General features: G+C 37.7%; 1 protein-coding gene across 2 annotated transcripts in view; it reads right to left on the bottom strand.

Annotated features, from left to right (window-relative positions):
• Positions 1–18,638, bottom strand: part of NAA15 (N-alpha-acetyltransferase 15, NatA auxiliary subunit) — a 35,317-nt gene continuing 16,679 nt past the window's right edge. Inside the window, exons 5-20 of one of the 2 annotated variants that reach the window (XM_058803212.1) lie at positions 18,076–18,210; positions 17,746–17,899; positions 15,313–15,432; positions 14,563–14,658; positions 14,322–14,428; positions 13,846–13,918; positions 12,977–13,146; positions 12,359–12,511; positions 10,684–10,812; positions 8,005–8,218; positions 7,029–7,222; positions 5,298–5,406; positions 4,831–4,929; positions 4,020–4,163; positions 3,485–3,582; positions 1–1,656 (exon numbers count right to left, since the gene is read on the bottom strand). In XM_058803212.1, coding sequence (XP_058659195.1) covers positions 1,456–1,656; positions 3,485–3,582; positions 4,020–4,163; positions 4,831–4,929; positions 5,298–5,406; positions 7,029–7,222; positions 8,005–8,218; positions 10,684–10,812; positions 12,359–12,511; positions 12,977–13,146; positions 13,846–13,918; positions 14,322–14,428; positions 14,563–14,658; positions 15,313–15,432; positions 17,746–17,899; positions 18,076–18,210 — 2,196 coding nt within the window. In that variant the 3' untranslated portion in view covers positions 1–1,455. Of the gene's footprint in view, positions 1,657–3,484; positions 3,583–4,019; positions 4,164–4,830; positions 4,930–5,297; positions 5,407–7,028; positions 7,223–8,004; positions 8,219–10,683; positions 10,813–12,358; positions 12,512–12,976; positions 13,147–13,845; positions 13,919–14,321; positions 14,446–14,562; positions 14,659–15,312; positions 15,433–17,745; positions 17,900–18,075; positions 18,211–18,638 lie in introns of those variants that run through there. The other variant, XR_009274648.1, reaches the window with a different exon arrangement.

Raw genomic sequence — 18,638 nt, 5'->3', positions numbered from 1 at the left:
AGCATTTTGTTATAGGACTTCCCAGACATTCAGTATTTACACAGAATGCATTTGCACTTTATACTCAATGACCACCCATTGTCAGCAGTGACACTGTTAGCATGACTGGACAGCACAGTGAGCCAGCCCTGAGCTGCACTCCAGCAAACCCATTCACTGTCCAAGTACAACATAGATTGGTTGGAATATTCACACAGGTGTTTTTCAAAACATTTTATTGCATTATATTTGGTACCTTATGTTTGACAAAGGAAATTACATCTGTAACTGCAGGAATAAGAAGCTGGTCTGTTATTGAAAAAAAAATCTTGGGCCCCTTAAAAGTTACAAAGTCTTGGGCTTGCCTGAAACAACTGAGCAAGAAATATATTCTTAGAAATGTAGGGCTTCAAGTATTACAAACCTGTGACACTGTGGAAAAGTTCCAGAGGTATCTAAACTGCAGCACTTTTTTTTTTTTCTGCATAACGTGAACAAGGCCTGCTGAGGTTTTAATCTATTAGTCTCTTGATCAGTCAAAATGGTAGTCAGGAGTTTTCCTCTTTGCAACTTCAAGCCATAGTATGTTCTCATTTTGTTTTCACTCTACGTGAAAAATGCATGCGATCTTTCTAATTGGTGCCACATCACAGTGCATAATTTTATTTGGTTCTTGCATTACAGTTTTAAAAAGTTTGGCCAACCTATGCTGATAGGTTCATCTCAACAACAGCAATGCTGATTCTCCCCTCCCCACCCCGAGTTTAATTCCAAGAGAGACCATTGTAACTGGTTCCTTCCTTCAGGTAAAAACTGTGGTGCAAGAACACCGAACTGATCGTGTACAGTGAATTTCAGAGACACAACAAGCTTATTGAACACACTATGTTTCTTAATTCTGGCTGATATCCGTATGTCCAAGCACCCCAACGTAACAAGTACGTTGCGGGTTTCTCTCTATATTCTGATTCACATTGCATACTTCCTATGGACACAATCATCCCCCGTATCAAAATCAGTCAGATGCTAAAGCCCCATCAACTCTTTGTGCTCAGTGAAAGAATCCAGTGCTAAAACAGCAGTTTTGCTGTCTGAGATAACAGTAATCTCACAAGACAAATTTAAATTTAATATTTCTGCCACACACCTGCTCTGAGGGCTATACACCTCCAGGTCTCATATAAATTAGTTTAAAAACATGGGTGGGTAGGTGAGGAAAAGGGTTATTTTTTCCTTTTTTATCAATTTTAGCAGCTTTTAATTTTTAAGAAACCAAACAACCTATAACCAGTAATATGTTAGATATTTTATATATATACTTTGTCAGCAGGATAAAAAAAAAAGTAAAACTATTTGAAGGCAACGGGGTTTTTTTTCCTTCTGTTCTTTGTGTAAGTTAGAACAATTCAGCAGGTGCGTGACAAAAATATTATACACCAGATATGGTCCAACGTCATTTTTTTGCAATAAAGTTGTTCATATTTCATTGGCCAGTTCTTCAGGTTCTGCAGAACTATCTCCATTAACTGTGATCTTCATATCCTCTTCATATCCAGGGGGCATGAAAGCCAAAGCATAAGGGAAAAGCTTATGACAATTTGCTCTGTAAGTTTCAGATGCTTCTTTACAGTCTCCAAGGCTACCGTCACATAAAGCTTCTAATACCTCCATACAAGTCTAATTAAAGAGAAAAATAAACAAGTGTTATGGCTTCTTAAACATTCAGCTGAACACTCACAACACAGTTTCAAAGAGCAGTTCTGTTCTCTCAGATAAGAATAATTTCCCAAGACACATTTGAAACAGTATTTCTGACACAGACCTGCTCAAAAGGCCACACACCTTTCATCAAAAGACATTCTAACTAAACACAGCATGAAATACCAGTGTAGTCTGATTTGAAAGAATGCACTTTAAAAAGGGATCTAAAACACAGCTAGAAATATTGACTGTAAAATGAAATACTAATTTGTCACCTGTTTCTTATTTTCCTAAGAAAAACCCATTCTTGCTAACTGACAACCAAAAACCCCACCATTCCCGGGACACACTGACCATTGCAGCAACACATAACATACCTTTCAATCGCATCAAATTACTCTGGTATTACCACATTTTTCAGATTTTAGTTAATGATTTAGAAGAGAAAAAGGAGATTTCCTGTGTAACTTTTTGCAGCCTGCATTCCAACCATGAGAAACCAACCTAGTGAGCTTCACTAAAGCCTGGCAGCATTTAACACCTGCCCATGGCTGTGTGCAGGCATTAGCACAGCCAGGCAGCCTTCTCCTGCTCCTCTGACATTTAGTACAGTTTTTGTTTGTTCTGTGGACTGGGATTAACTGCTCTGTCCTCCTGCTGAAGGGTTGTGGAGCTCTCCTCAAGGACCCGTTTTGCTCTCTGTAGCACTGGCATCCACCAAAGGTGAAATATATCTGGTTTTATAGCTGCAGTGTGCCCTGAGACACCTGGTCTTTATACAATGAAATGTAATAAATTTATCTCTTTGCACACAAAAATGCCTTTCAACAAACACCTAGACTCCTTTAGATCCTCCTCCACTTTTAGGGCACTTTTAATTTCTCATCTAGAAGTTCAGAAGAAGTCCAACTCTTCCTTCATGTTGGCACCAAACATGCTTAAAGTCAACATTTTCAGTTGTATCACAATGCACTGCACAGGAATGCATTTATGCACTGCTGAGCTGGTAAAAGCTTATTTTCTAGTCTTGCCAAGTTTGCACCTCCAGAACAACCAAGCAGTTTTGGTCACATTTCATCTTTCCCCCGTCCAATTCCCAGAATTCCACTCACAGGCAAAACCCAGCAAATAGAAGGCAAATTAATTTTTGTTTGCTAAATCTACTTATAATTAATCTAGATTAAACTCTTTGAGACCACTCAAACAGAAAGAAAACTCAAATCATCCAAAAACCAATACCCAAACAAGACAAGTTTATGAAAAATGCTAAAGGCAGTGTCAAAGGGAGATTATTCCATGACCACCAGAATGAAGCAAAGACTCACTGGTGAGCTTTTCACTTAAGTACATGCTAAGGCATAACTGGGCACATGCAGCTTTTATTAAACCTACGGTAATTCCCACAGCTTGCAGGAAGCTGGCCATGGAAAGCCTTCCCAGAGTCTGTGCCACTCCTTTTCTTGTGAGCAGTGGCCTGTGTGGCAGCCAAAGCTCAAACTACTACCTTTTCTTTTGCCCTGTGAATTCTCTCAAGTTTAATACGTTTTCCCATTACCTGTAGCAATAATATGGCTTCCACTGCTGCTATTTTCCTATTATCACAAAACTAAATTAATTTAAGTGTGCAAAAAGGATATTAAATATTTCGGTTCAGATGAACCTGACATCCCTTTCTTTCACAACTCAACCTTCTTGTGTGTTATGATAAGGCACAACAATGACTTCAGCTTCCTCTTACCTCCGAATTTTGCTTTAAGCTTCCACAGATACAACAGAAGTTGTCTACAATTTATAAATACGTTACCTGAAGATTTCTGTTAATAAGGGATTCATCCAGGGTCATTGCCAGTTCCACTGCCCTTTTCTGACTGGAAGGATCTAAGTAGTACATCATTTTGGCAGCTACAGGAGGGAAAGAAAGATTCATCACCCAGTGGATGACCAAAATCATCTTACACACAAACATAAAATAGGGATAACATGAGGAAGAGGGGGGACTTAACTCTCCAGCAGTAGTTCCAAATGGAACCAGCTTGGAGCATAAAGCACGATACCTACGCAGGTAGAAGGGAAGCTCCAAACAAAGCACTAAAACAAACATTCTGCACACATTAGAAACAACAGGGCAGAGGTCCCCACATTCCCACTTCAGCAGCACAAAGAGAAAATTAAGGAAAACCACAGACAACCTGGAAATCATGTTGTCAGAAAACCACAAACAGAGAAGAAAGCACTCCAGAGGAAAGGAGTGATTGTTACATCACTGGGGCTGATACTGATACCACTGCCAGAGAAGCACAGAAAATGTACCAGGCAGAACAAGGAAAAGGGCAAAGTACCTGATAACCTATGTGGCAGTGAGTCATAGTTCCTTTTAAGGAAAGCTTCATTGAAGTTCTTTGGGTTAGTTGCTCCAAAAAGCCGATTCATTTCTTGGTTTAACACTGTTCTAACAGCATCAGGCAGATCCTTACTTTCAGATACTGTTGGGAAAAAAAGAAGTTGAGGTGAGCACAGGTAATCACAACAAAATACAATTTATGTTTTAATTTTAGCATTTTTCATGTTTACATTATTAATGTAATTGGAAAGTATCTCAAAGGAAGGTGCATGAAATTAGATCAGGTAAATACTGGATGTGTTAGAAGAAGCTTAACTGTGGCACTTACCTGATGCTAGAAAAAGTCAGAGCTTTTTTACATTAATATACTCTCCCCCCCTTACTAATTAAAACCTATTAGGCTCAGAGGTTGAGGTCATACAGGTCTGTTCCTAAATAAGACAACTCTGCAGCCTCCATCAGAAAGGGTGACCTTTGGGGCAGGGAGAGAATTCTTCCACCTTTCACCAGTAAGGACAGAATTCTAAGCCCTCTCCTTGCATGCTGACACAGGCTGTCAGCAGAAAAGTCCCATTCCTCACTCTGTAATTTCCATTTCTTCGCTGTCTCTCTCTCTCAGGCTTCACATACTGCTCACAGTCTCAAAAACTCTTAACAATACTGGAATGACTCCTAAATCCAGATGCATGAATCAGTTTTCTAATACATGCTTTAAATATTTTGAATTAATTGTGCTAAAAACCAATGACTGCAGGTTTGGCATCACCTAGCAGTGTGCACAGGTGGAGTCCTACCAAACAGACACATACCACTGCTGAAGAGATGAATCATGCACTCGTGGAGCCAAGGATGACTGGAATCAATGGCAAAGGCTCTCTTGACAGACTGAAGCATCAGAAGGAACTTCTCTGGAAAGAAAAACCAAGTGTTGACAAGTGTTCAAAAACCTATGGCAGGAAACCACTGCACTGTGTTACAAGAGTATTTAGTGTTTGAAATTAGAATGATCAAAAGAATTTACAGCTGAGTGTGCTGCAAAAGCCATTTTTAATAACATGCATCTGTTTAACCAGTGAATTAAGTGGATAATCACCAAATAATCACCAAATGTTCAAACTCTGGTTTGCACATACTGCTCATTGCTGGAGTCCAATGAAAAGTTCTGTGCCGTGACAGGGATGGGCTTCTCACACCTCATCAGTAATTGCTGCTTAAGTTACAATATACACCTTTACCATTCACAAATTGCTTGCCTTCATTAAGTGCTCTCACTTACCTTTTCGAAAATAAATCTCAAAGGCAAAAAGATGAGTCTCTATTTTGTTCTTCACTAAATTCTTCAAGGGTGTTAAAAATTTAATGGCTTCTTCCAAAGGTGCTTCAACCTACAGATTCAAGGAAGTGACACACGTAAGTCAAAGTTGAAACCTAGTAAGTACAACAACAAAACCCAGCTATTGCTGAGTCACATCAGAGAGTTACTCTCCTAAGGCAGTGCAGAAGATGCTTAGAATCTCTTCTGTTACAAATTCTGCAGCTTTTACTCAATGCCTAAACACAGACTAAGAAGTCCAAAATATTTGCTTTCTGATGGCTACAAAGCACATTCTGCTATAGAGATACAATTCTTTTCCTTCTATCACACGCTGTGGTGAACACCCCTGGAGCTGAACCTGCACTGGAAAGGGCAGTGTGGCTGCCCACACCAAACTACATACATGGGCCTGAGGTAAATGACTGATAAACATCCATGACATCCTGCTCATGTGAGCTTTAGACAGGGTCCTAAAAGCTGCCAGGTCACAGTGACAGTCCCAGCCAATATCACAATACAATACTGTGATACAGAATTTGGAATCATATTATATTCACATCTGTATATTACAGACATAGCTAGATTTGCCAAAGAAATGCATTACACAGCTGCAACTGTTCCTTGTAATCTTGGGGACTGGCTAGATTTTTCATGGGTACCCCATGACATCTCTGTACTACAGAACTCAATTTCAATAAATGCTGCTGCATTTCCATCTTGACTAGCATTGCAGTTAGTTCTGCCTCTTGCAACCAGTGAACTACACAATGGAAATACCAGCAATATTCTTAATAACTAGTCAAGTTTAAGTCACTTGTTTGTTGGCTAGAGAGTGAAGTTCACTGACTCAACTTTCAAATATCCCTTCAAGAGCAAATACAACTCACTTCAGTGTGAACAGTATGAATATAGATCCAGAATACTGGATCTATTAAGACTTGCAATCTATACTACTATTGCTGTAAGTAATTTTTCCAATCTCTATAATTTTCTTATCTTTCCCTTACATTTTTTTGAGTGTTTTCCTGCTCCTTAGACATAACTTCTGCTAAAGGAAGAGTCTTCTGAGTCACCTCCCTTTTATAGCTCTCTATAGTTCTTAATCCAGATCTCTAAATACATCTGAGTCTAGTCTACTATTTACTACTACAGCTTCTTTATTCCTTTCCCCCCCCCCATTCAAAACATGTTTGTTTCAAAACATGTTTTGTTCAAAACGTTTGTTTGTGCAAACAAATCTCGTTAAAGCATTCAGTGCTTCAGTGTCTCCTCTTTGACAGACTATGTGAACAGAATAAAGAAATGAAACAGAAAGCATATCAGGGGGCATAAAAGAATGAATAATAATCACCTTACAGACAGGATAGAAAGACTTCCACACAACCAGCTAGAAATAGGGCACAATCAACAAGGTAGTGCAGCAGAACATATGGAGATAATTCCACATGTAGCAAATGTTTATGACTTCAATTATGGCCTTTGAGAACTAGGCACAAAAACTGCGATTTCCACACTACTGACACTGTATCTAACCAACTAGCCCTAGAAAGGAATTATTTTTAAAACACTGCCTGTGAAGAGATGCCATCCAAAAAAAATTTACAAGTTATTTGAATGGCTTTTAAGTTTTATGTGTGCTTACTGCAATTTTTCTAGAAATTCCTAAGACTTTATTATTACATTGGTAAGCACCTTTGCCAGTTTCTCAGGGATCAGTTCCTCTTTCGGTCCTCCAATTTCTTCATCATCATCATCCTTCTTCTTTTTCTGATTCCTCTGTTGCTTCTCCTTCTCAGCATTTTTCTTCTCCTCCTCCAGTTGTGCTTTCTTCTGGGCTCTTCTCTGCTTATTTCGTAGCTTCTTTAGCTCCTTGTCAGACATGTTTGCTGAACACACACAAAGGACAAAACCACACAACACTGATGTCTCACAATTAACAGCATCAAGCAGATGTCAGACAGCATCACCTGTTTTAAACTATATCTACTAAAAAGCAGTGCTCTCATCACCTTTGTAAAAGCTTATTTACTATGGATAGGTTGTTTCATAGTCTATGCTGATGCTTCATAATCCACAAATTCCTTAGTGGAATCAAGGGACAGAAATTAAAATAACAGTATAATGAGATGAAAAGTACTAAAACTTTACAAATTCCTCTTAAAGGATCCTCTCATGAAAGATCCTCTGTTAGTACCATTTGAGATGCCCCAAGCCATAACTGCTTAAGCTGCTCTCAAATCAGAAATGTGAGGAAAAAAAAATAATTATTTAAACATTATTTTTATATCAGAAGCAAGAGATGATAAAATTTAAGTTGCTACCAAGTGAAATTTCTGCACACTGATAAAATGCTTAGAGAAGTTACTACCAAGCACATCTGCTTCAATCTCCTATTCCATGGACCAACCAACATAAGAATTGATGTTTTTGCAGTCATTCTGTAACACAAATATTTTTACTTAAGAACTACAACTCTCACTACAAACCCATCACTGCTTTGCAATAACCACAATAAAGCACACATCAGTTTAATTTCCAGCAGAACATCTACTTTACTACGCAGTCCAAGCTGCAATTTGCCTACTTTGTTTTTTGCTATCACAGACCTACCTAAAATACCCACTAATTAGTGAAACTGCACGATGAATAAACCCTGAGAGTTGAATACCTGTGTCAGCCTCATGCTCTTTATTCTCATCTGTTAGGGGATTATCATGAAGTTTCAAGTAGATCTCTATGGCAATGCGTGCTGCTTTGAAGTAGAAGGGGTGTTGTCGAAGCACATCTTCTAGTTTTAATAAATCCACATAAGACCTGAGGGTGATCTTCCTCATGCAGTAGGTGTGGAAGTCGAACTGGTCATCCGTGATTTCTACAAAGTGCTGTCACAATGTAACAAAACATTCGTTAGCAAATATTAACAATGAGATACTAACCTGGACTTTCAAAATAATAATTTAATAAAAGCCTATGTTTGACAAATACAACCTAACTATTACAAACGTTAACAAAACCCTCCAAAAATAAAGTCACCATGAGAACAACAGAAGGCATCTTAGCCCAGAACAAAAATACATCAATTTCAGTGTCTTACAAGTAACTACCTCTGAGAATTTCCAGTTTAACAGACAAATGTTTTAAAGTTGCTGCACTTAAACATCATTTGAGGAGTTTTTCTTCCTTGAATTGCTCTGGTTTTTTTAATAAAAAAAAATTAATTCTGATTTCTACTAAATACTATGGCAATGAATCTCACTCTTAAATCAGACGTGAGAAAGTGCTTTCTTTTGTTCAAGCTCTGCTTTCCACATCATCTAATGTCCCTTTGTCTTTGTTTAAGAAGTAGTAAAAAAGTCATTCCCCTCTGGAATTTCTCCAAGTACTTAACATCTCGTATAACTTTACCCTAACTCAGCTTAGTTTAGGAACTTCCTGAAGTTTAGGAACTTTACCCTAAACTCAGCTTAGTTTGTCAAAGCTCAGGATAGAAGAGTAAGCACAACAAGCTAATTGAGGTCTCTTCCTTTGGAAGCTACCCCAGCTGGTGACTTACTAGCACATTTTTAAGATGTGACACTCAGATGTGAACACTGTGACAGATTTGCATAATGGAAGAAAAGCACTACTTCTCGAGTTTTAATTCCTCACATGTCCTTTCCACTGCTGCTCCACACCTGCACGTAAGTTGTTGCAACATTATCTTTAATAGTTTTTAGGATTCCTGAGTAGCAATATTGTAGGACCTTTTACTACTTATGCATAGGCAGAGAATTTGTCACTGACTACACTGTTGAACATTATATTTCATGGGCTGCTTAATCATTTAGTACTGAGACAGAGCAGGTGTTGTCCTTGCAGTTGTCAGTCTGTTTCTGTGATCATGTATTGATGGAATAATGAAAACTCTATAGAGACACCCTAGTAATCTCCATGATAAACTCCTTTTCTTGCAAGAGCTGAGTATTTGCTCCTACTCTGTTTCCCCAGCCATGAATCAGCTATTAAATCATGAGATCAGCTTCCCCACTTTTTCTGAGACAGTTTAGATCCTTTAGGTGCAAAGTATGAGATAAAAATGCTTCTGAAAACCAGAACACATTTCATCAACTAGACTGGCCCCTTTGCATAACTGGCCCCTCTAAAAGATTTAGAAGGCACTGCTTTTTCTTACAAAAGCTTTGTTCATGGTTTCTGAATTCAACATATTTGCTTATCTTGTGGTTGAACTTTGCTACACCTTCAATTAATCCAATAAATAAATTAAACACAGTGACTTAAATGCTTAGAAATATTCTTTTTGGTGGCTTAAGTTATCACTTCATTTGCTGACCTCTTCTGGTACCTTAGACAATTTATAAGACTAATAGTTTCTTATACAAAAAAATCTTACACTAATTTATTTAAAGGATTTGTGCAAATAAAACACAATCCTGGCAAATCACAAACTGGTGTGGATTGGGAGGGACCTTGAAGGTCATCTGTTTCCAACCCTCTGCCACAGGCAGGGACACCTTTCACGAGACCAGGTTACTTTGAAAATTTTACATCACTTTTTTCAAACCAGAATGTTCCAGAGCTGAGTCCTCTCTGCAGAAGACCAGCAGTGCTGAAATCCCCTAATGCCTCTCTATTTGCAAAGAGGCACAGCTTCCTACTAAGTTCTGCTCTTTCAGCACTTCTTTTACACCCTCAGCTGTCGGGTCTTTTCTCTAGACTTTAGTGTGCTTTAAAAAACCCCAAATTCATACCTGTTTCTTTTTAAAGCTGTGCATCCAAATTTTGTTGTTTGCCTTACTATGGATATCAACATTTAATGTGCAAGTGTTCCCCCTTTTAAATAAAATTTCTACTTTAAGAAGTCTTTATTTTTGCAATGGCTTATTTTAAACTGCAGCTTTTTTTAAAAGAAGACAGTTAATATTTTTGGTAATATTTTAAACATTTATTGTGTAGCTCTAAAACAGTGCCTTAATCGTAACTGAGATCTGTCCTTTACTCAAGGATGGGCTTGTCAGCTCATCCACTTATTTTTGGACTTAGAGTGCACATACTCTTTGTTTGTACCTAAATACCCATTTCTTATGTACACTGCCAAAACTAAGATTATTCTTGACAGTTTTCTCCTCTTGTCTGGATCTTTAAGGAACTTTATAAAATCTTTTCATAAAACACAGTTTACAATGGCACTTTTAGGAGGAAATGCAACTATATAATCTTGCCAGTAATCAACATGAAATCCCTCCTGAAGCTACATGAAATGCACCCTTACTGCTCAGAAAAGTGACATAGCAGCACAGTAAACTTAAACCAGTGTTTTCCAATCTAAGCCATTGAGCTGAATACGTACTCTCTCAATTTCATGGCATTTCTTAAGTGCTTCTCCAAATTTGTTCATTGCCTTGTAGGCCTGTGCACATTCTGTCTGAAACCACATGCACTGCATTTCATTAAGGTTCTCTACTGCCGAGGTTCCTTCCTAAAAACAAAAACAGCATTATACAGAAAATAAATCTCATAGGAGTCATCAGCTGCTATTTCTTTTATCTTGCTCTCATTAAAAGCACAGTTAAAGAAAATCATTGTTAAATCTCAGAACTGGAGTCTTCAAAGTTGGAAATGCCACAGTTAAAATTGACTAGCTTTGTTGATTAATATAAAAATACAAACAGCATGGAAAAAATGACAGAAAAGTTCCAGTCCACAACAAGACACTAACACCTGCAGGACTTTCTTCCCCCTCAACTAAAACTGCCATGTGCATCTTTCAGAGAACTGCTGATTGAGCTAAGCATCCTCACAGTAGTAGTAGTAGTAGTAGATGATTATTTCTAATGCAATCAGTACTAGAGAGTAAGGCATGGCAAAAGGAACACTTTAGTTTGACACCTTCTGGTTCAAAAAATGGGATTACAGTTGTCTTTCAAATCGGTATTTATATATACTTGCACAGACCCATAGAACTTAGCAATGAAAGAGAAAGGCAGTGTTCAAAACAGCCTGATTTAGGCAACTGAAAATGAGGAAAAGTATCAGTCCTATTTTCTGTATGCTTAATCTAGGACTCCTCTAATTATTTTTGTTTTTTTTTTTTAATTAAGAAGCCTGTATTTGAGCACTAGACATAAGATCAAATAGAAATAAATAAGAATGTAAAGAGCAACTTCATCAATTTCTTTCAGTATTTTTCAAGTTCAGTTTTGGGTAACTGGCATGCTTCCTTTTAACATCATCTTAGAGCTGCTTAAGGCATTGAGGGAGGTCAAATTAACCTAAATTCATAATGGGATTGCATCAAAACTCCCACATGGAGCTACTGAGCATACATAAAACAGAACTTTCTCTCCCCTCATGTCTGCCTCCATATGGCCTTCATTTCACAAGATCCTTCAGGTTTTCTTCATAAATACCATTCCCCCTTCTCTCCATTCAACTCACCTTGCATTCCAGGTTTCTCCTGCTCTTTAAGAGAGGAGAAAATGGGACAAACAAACAGAAAAGGCTTGACTTTTGCAGATAGATCCCAACAGCTTGTTGCCTGTCTCCCACAGACAACACACAAATGACCCTGCCAGTATCCCAAAACTGTAATTTGACAAATAGTCTGGAGAGACTTCACTGAGCTGTTTGGACTTGCAGTTATGAAAGAATACCAAAGTAGTACATTTTAAAAAGTAACTATGTGTGACTATCAAACCTATCCGAATGGGGCTACAGCAGGGACAAAAAGTGACGCATGAAATCATGCCATTTCCATAACCCAACATTCATGCTGTATTTTTCCTACCTAGCAAAAATAACCAAACCGAAGCGTTATAGAGTTTTCACTTATTCCTATGGCATCATGCTTATCCAAGATTAATTCAAACCCTGCTATGGACTACCATAACTGAAGCAAGCAACCATAGGTGCTCTGAAACAGAATTTAAATATGATAGTGAGGCTGACTGCAAAGTTAAAAAAAGTTATTCCACAAGGGATTAGGCCCACACTATTCCAAAGACTTCTAGAAAAGTGCAACAAACCCGTGTAAACTTAGAACACATTTCTTCAGCTTCTTTAATGGAGTTTGCTTTCAACATATATTTTGCACATTTGGAGTTGATAAATCTGTCTGCTGTGTCCAAAGCCTGAGCTTCATCCATCCACCTTGCAGCTTCTTTAATATTTCCAGCATGCTATAAAGATAGAAATTTAAGTTGATTGAGTAATTGTAAAACACGCATGTTTTATCTACTCACTGCTTGATATAAATAGTTTTTTCTTTAGACTTTTAAATACCTTTCCTCATTATGGAATTACTGGTCTTTTAGCACTGAATGTTTTTCCTGAAAATGCTTAAAGAATCAGTTTGGATAATCCCATTCTGACACAGTATCACAGTGCACCCTGAGAAATTGTTTTAAGCAGCTACAAAAACAGGGGGTAAGAACAAATGAAAGACTCAATTTAATTTATCGGTGTGATTTTTAAACTAAGAATTCACATTTCTCCTTTACTGAGTTAGAAACCTACATAGTGGCTTTTTCTTATGCAGCAGAAAACCCCATCTCAAATAGCTTAACAATACCCTTACCTAGAAACCCACTACAATTCCTAACAAACAAATCACCTGTGGTCACTAAAAATAAAGCCAAACTTACCTTATAGATTTTTGCCTTCACAAGGAAGAGTTCTATCAAAGTGGGAGTACTTTCTATAGCAGCATTTATATATTCTAGAGCTAGGGATGGCAGTCCAATTTTATCATAATGCTGAGCCAAGTAATACTGGACCCAGAGTAAAGTGGTTGGAGGTTCTTCTTTACCATCATCTGGCAGGAGCAAAATGGAGAGGGGTTTTTTGTTCAGTTTATTACTAAAACAACATACCAGAAGCAAAATGCTCTAAGCACAGTCACTGAAATTAATTCTGTCTCTCTATCAGACCTAGGAGAGCTTTCAAACTACTGGCTCTAGGTACGTACATGAGCTTTTAAGTCCATCCAAGACCTAGGTATATCCTTCTCCTTCTGTGGTTTTAAGGAAAAGGGAGTTGGGGGTCAAAAGCAGGTGCAGTCTGTTCCAACTATTTGCTTAGGGCAGTCAGATATGCAAAACCTCCAGGAACACAAAACATAGTCCCCAACAAAAGCTCCAAAACTACACTTTTCCTTGAAGATTGTACTATCAGTATATTGCCTTTTGTTTGGCATTTCTGTAGTAACAGATTTGACACAGCTGTCAAACTTCAGTTTTCTGAACAGTGATAAACCCAAATCTTGAAAATAGCACCTTGAACTCAAGTCTGCAAAGACACAACTAAATTCACGGATCCAGGAAAAAAGTTTAGAGCAAGTGACTACATTTTGAATAGAGACTTTCTATTTGACAGCTATGGTTCTGCATTAGGGGAAAAACAAAAACCCCACATCCCCTTTGTTTCTTCACTCCCATTTCCCCACTTCTGAATGGACACACAGTGCTTACAACCAGGCACTACTTCCATGAAGCCCAACAGTCTCAGCACTCACCATTTGGGTTAAATAACCTGCAGCTTCTTAGAGACGTTTCATAACCTATCACGAGCTCTTCTATGATTGCCACCTACACGTACAAGATGAGACACAGGAAAAATAATCTGTAGGCCAGATAGTATTTTATTTTAACTTGAGCTACTTGGTGTTACCCAAACTAGTTATTTTGGTAAGAAAACTCTGCAATATCCTGAATTACATTACTTCTGAGAATGTACTCAATCTCAACTTTATTTTTAACCAGGCCTCCCTTGGTGAACACTTACACAGCTTAAAATTACTAAACTTTAAGTTTTTTACATTTACCAACTTGGCACATGTATGCCCACATACATACTACTTTCTTCTCTCCACTGTATCAGGTCATGTAAAGCAGTGCTCATGGAGAGAACACTGAAGAAAAATGGTTTCCTTCATCTCTTCAATACACTACAGTTATGAGGTAGAACACAAAAACTGGTTAGAACACTTACCTTCTCTTTGTCTTTATACAATGACCTCAAAGTGTTGAAGACTGGTGGACAACCTTTGCTGAAATTCATCCTTAAAAACTTGTCCAGACATTCCTTGAACTTTTCACCTTGAGAGGAAAAAGACCTGTTGATTTTGTTTTACCAGACATTACTCATCAATTGCAGGTTGTTTATACCTTTAAATCAGAATCTAAGAAACACAAGTGTTGATCACTACCTGCTCAGCAAAACATGCACTTACCAGACAAAAAGTTTAACGGTAATCTTCTTGGAACTAGTCCCCTTGGGTATTTAGTCCAGGCCTCCTCATAGATCTTTAGTCTCTCCATCATATTAGCTGGAAAAGAATTTTACAGTTTACTTTCCCCTTCCATTCAGGCAAGAAGGAAAAGGGGAAAGTGATTTATACCTGACTAAAAAAGGAATCAGAATATATAACAACTATAATATAATATATATAATGGCTTCCTAAAGAACAGAATTTCCTCCTTATTCTTACTAAAAATAATGAATTGAATGACTCCAAGGTACACAGTATCTGCTAATTCCTCTTCCAGCACTAGAATACTAACTGCTTATCTCTCATCTTAAAAACAGCCCCTGCTTTATTGCTGTCTAAAACCTTCAAAGAAGGCCATTCAGTTTTATTAGCTACAACATAACATTAAGATAACAGAAGCAGTAAAGGAAAAATTCAAAATTAAAACTGTCATCTAAGAAATAATTCTATTCTTTCAACCACACACAAAGACTTTATGATTCTATGATTTTGGATAAGGCAGGGTAACAACAATGCAAGAAATATTTCCTGTCTTTCTTAAGAAGCCCCAACATTATGACAGTATGTACACATGCTGACTAAAAAGCAAAATTTAGATGGGGACTTTTAAAATAATACTTTTAGTATTTAAAGCAATACAAGCTTTTCATACACGTAGTAATTTTAAATATATAGAAAAAGCTTATTTACTACAAGATAGCAAATCATTACCTGGCTTAAGTGCCTTTTCTAAGCCTTTGTAATAAGCCCAGTTTTCAGGATTTCTTTCTTGCAGTCCCTTGTAGACATCAACTGCTTCTTCAAGTCTGCCAAGCTGAAGCAGGAGCTCTCCTGTGTGAAGAACAAGATGGTTTAAATTGTAAAAGCAGTGTAACATTTGTCCCTCTACACTAAAAGACTGGATAATCCTTAGCTCCATCCAGATTCTAATTTCACAGAAATAATAAGCACTACATATAGCATTACAAACTAGCTGACAGATATGCTTTTACTTTGACAATAGCTGCAGTTAAAGTAAGATTTTTACAACCTGGCCCATAAATCCTGAAACTTACTTGAAAATTTAATGCAAAATGCCTATGATTTGGGTTTTTTCCTCACTTACTGAAGTCATTGGTTACTTTAAGTGCAGTTTTTACTGCAGAAGGCAATTAAAAGCAGCACATGGTATTTGATGTATACAGCATCTTGAAAAGCAAACAAACTGCAGAGCTGCAAGTAAGAGAATGGTTCTTCAATCTGGTATTTCATGAAACTAACTTCAATGTTTTTAATCAAGCCATTGATTAGATGGATGAATTTTCAAGATTATGCCAATAAGTTTCCTTTTCACGATACTTCAATACAAATGAAAATTGTTAAAGATTAGCTCTAACAATTGTATAAGCATCTTTGTTAGTGCTGGAACTGCAACAGGAGTAGATTTCCTGTTTCACAATGGAAAACCATTTAACAAAGCTTTGCTATTGGCAAATGTTGGGCATGAACAGATTACACACCAGAGGTGAACAATACAAGTCTAGACTAAAGCAAGATTTTTTTAACCCAGTTTAAAAGAGGAAAATGCAAATTTACCTTTCTTCTTCCCTGTCACACAATTAACATGCAATTTTGTCAAGAGATGCTGCTTTACACAGTTACAGTAACTTGAGGACTACACACAGAATCTAGTGCCCAGGAAAAAGTTCACTCACTGAGAATGACAGAATTGGGAAAATAAACCTTAAATTCTTTCTCTGAGGTGAAAGTTAATTTTTTTTCCTAAGACCAGCAAATATCAGCAAAAGTTTGAGAGTTTTTCTGCTGTACTTCATCCACAGAGGCTTTTGCATCTGTGTTTAAAATTTGCACACACTCATTTATTACAATAGAGAATACACAGCAGCCAAGCCAGTCCAAACAACACAATGGGAGCTGTGCCCAAAAAATTAATCACTTGTACTCTGCTGAAAGCACACAGCCTGCAAAGAGTATTTCCATCCTTTTGTCTGGTAACTTCCTAAGGAGGTTTTGTGTTTTGGTCTCAGGTTTATTGTTAATAGAGTCCTATTTGCAAAACTTATTTTCATCCCAGACTTTGGACCTTCAAACACTAACTATGTCGCATAATACATCAACACAGAACAAAGTATGTCAAAAGATCCTTCAGATAAAAAAATAAAGTCAAAATAAACCCCACTCCTACCCCCAAAAGTCCCACCATTGTGTTTCAAAAATGATCTGTGATATTGTAGTCTCTATATCCATCTCCTTTCATATGCAAACCAAGTAAGATATTCAGCTACCATGGAGAGTCATCTGCAATCAATTTCCTTGAGGAAACACCACACCTGCCATTACTGTCACTGCTCAATTCCTAGGTTCCTTTCCAAGACAGTGAGATTACTATTACCAGAAATAAGAACTTGCTACACCATCTACATGAACAAACTAGGGTAAAAGGATTTCTTCTCTTTAAGCTATCATCTAAACAGATTCCAGTGTGAGCCAAGAGCAAGCAGCACCTTCAATAGATGGGCAGTTTCACAGAGAGACTGTACAAGCACCAAGCAGAAAAGGAAGAAAGCATGCTTTAAGGAAGTGCACCTCTTAAGAGAGCTGCTAGAGTGAACTTGTATCACTCTGCAATTCCATGTGTGGAATATAAGCTACAATACTGTACTGATCTCTTACAGTATTATATACACCAGGTTTTTAATAGTACAACAGAAGCTCCCCCAGCCTCACTGAAGAGTCAATTTCTACATGCTGCAAGGGTGACTGGGGACATTTAAAAGCCTTCTGCTGTACCAAAGATGATTCTTCCTTTGCAGCACATGCTATCCTTGTCAGGGCCACTATCAAAGCTGTAACAGCACAGGGTACACTCACATAGACCTTCAGTACATCAGTTTAGGATCTCCTGTCTCAAACACCAGGCTGCTTAAAAGCTTCAGAACAGCACATCTGTACCTCACTGGTGAGTTACCAGCTTGGGACAAGAGCATGACAGGGACTGAATAAGCTGTGAGACAAGCAGTCCTACATAACATCAAAATTAATAAAGCTAAAAACAAATCTGAGTTCCAAAAGATGGGAAAACCTGACAGTACAGATATCCCACTGTATGCTATGTGTTTAAATGTATCTTCAGAAAGTGATTACCTTTAGTTTCTTCAACAGCCAGTTTATCACAGATCTGCTTTTCATAGGTACAAAGATGCTCCAAGGCTTCTTTAAAAAGCCCTGCTTCCCGGAGGACTTGGTTTTGATAGAGCAGCAGCTCACTGTACTCATAGTCCACTTTGTCAGGTGATGTCTACACAGGAAAGCCAGACACAGGACATAGATCAGCCTTCTAACTCTAAACTTTGGGATCAAATTCATTTGACTAAACAAAGTTTAGTCATGCATGAACTTTTCTCATCATGAAAGGAATGTTTTATTTTTGGCTTCCGCAGCACTCCATATAGCAATTTCATGTTCTCCTCTTACCTGCTGTGTCTTCCTAAATTCCTCTAAAATTTTTGCTGCCATTTCGTAGTCTTCCAGCAAATGGTAAGCGATGGCATAACCGATCCATGATGCTCGCTGTGCGGGTCGGAGCTGAAGCAACTGGTATCTTGTTTCCTGCAAAAAAGGAGCTGCTGATTTTACTCTGATACTCAGCAGAATCCTTTAGGCAAGATCCTGTCTTCAATATTCTAGTATTTAAGAAGTCACTGCGAAATAGTTTTGTACATGCATTTTATTAACCAGAGAAAGAATAAACTTTGAATTGCAATGGTGCTCACTGAATAAAAAAGTAAGCCTTCACAAAGTAACATGCCCAACCAAATCCTGATGAGTCAGACTAATTTTGTTAATGCATGACACACATGCTTTTCCTGTCTAACCACTTATGAACAGAACATAATTAAGGATACTTGGTTTGAATTGCAGGAACATTTACCAGTGTTTCACATTAACCTTGAAAGTACATATGTATTTAAATAATTGGAAGTGTTCTTAGGCAACACAGGTCACGCAAACACATCCCTGTTCTTTGGCAAGAGGAT

The sequence above is a fragment of the Ammospiza caudacuta genome, chromosome 4 (assembly GCF_027887145.1).
Source record: "Ammospiza caudacuta isolate bAmmCau1 chromosome 4, bAmmCau1.pri, whole genome shotgun sequence".
NCBI classification, from domain to species: domain Eukaryota; kingdom Metazoa; phylum Chordata; class Aves; order Passeriformes; family Passerellidae; genus Ammospiza; species Ammospiza caudacuta.
The sequence above is the reverse complement of the archived record's forward strand: the minus strand, read 5'-3'. Positions and strand labels throughout refer to the sequence as shown.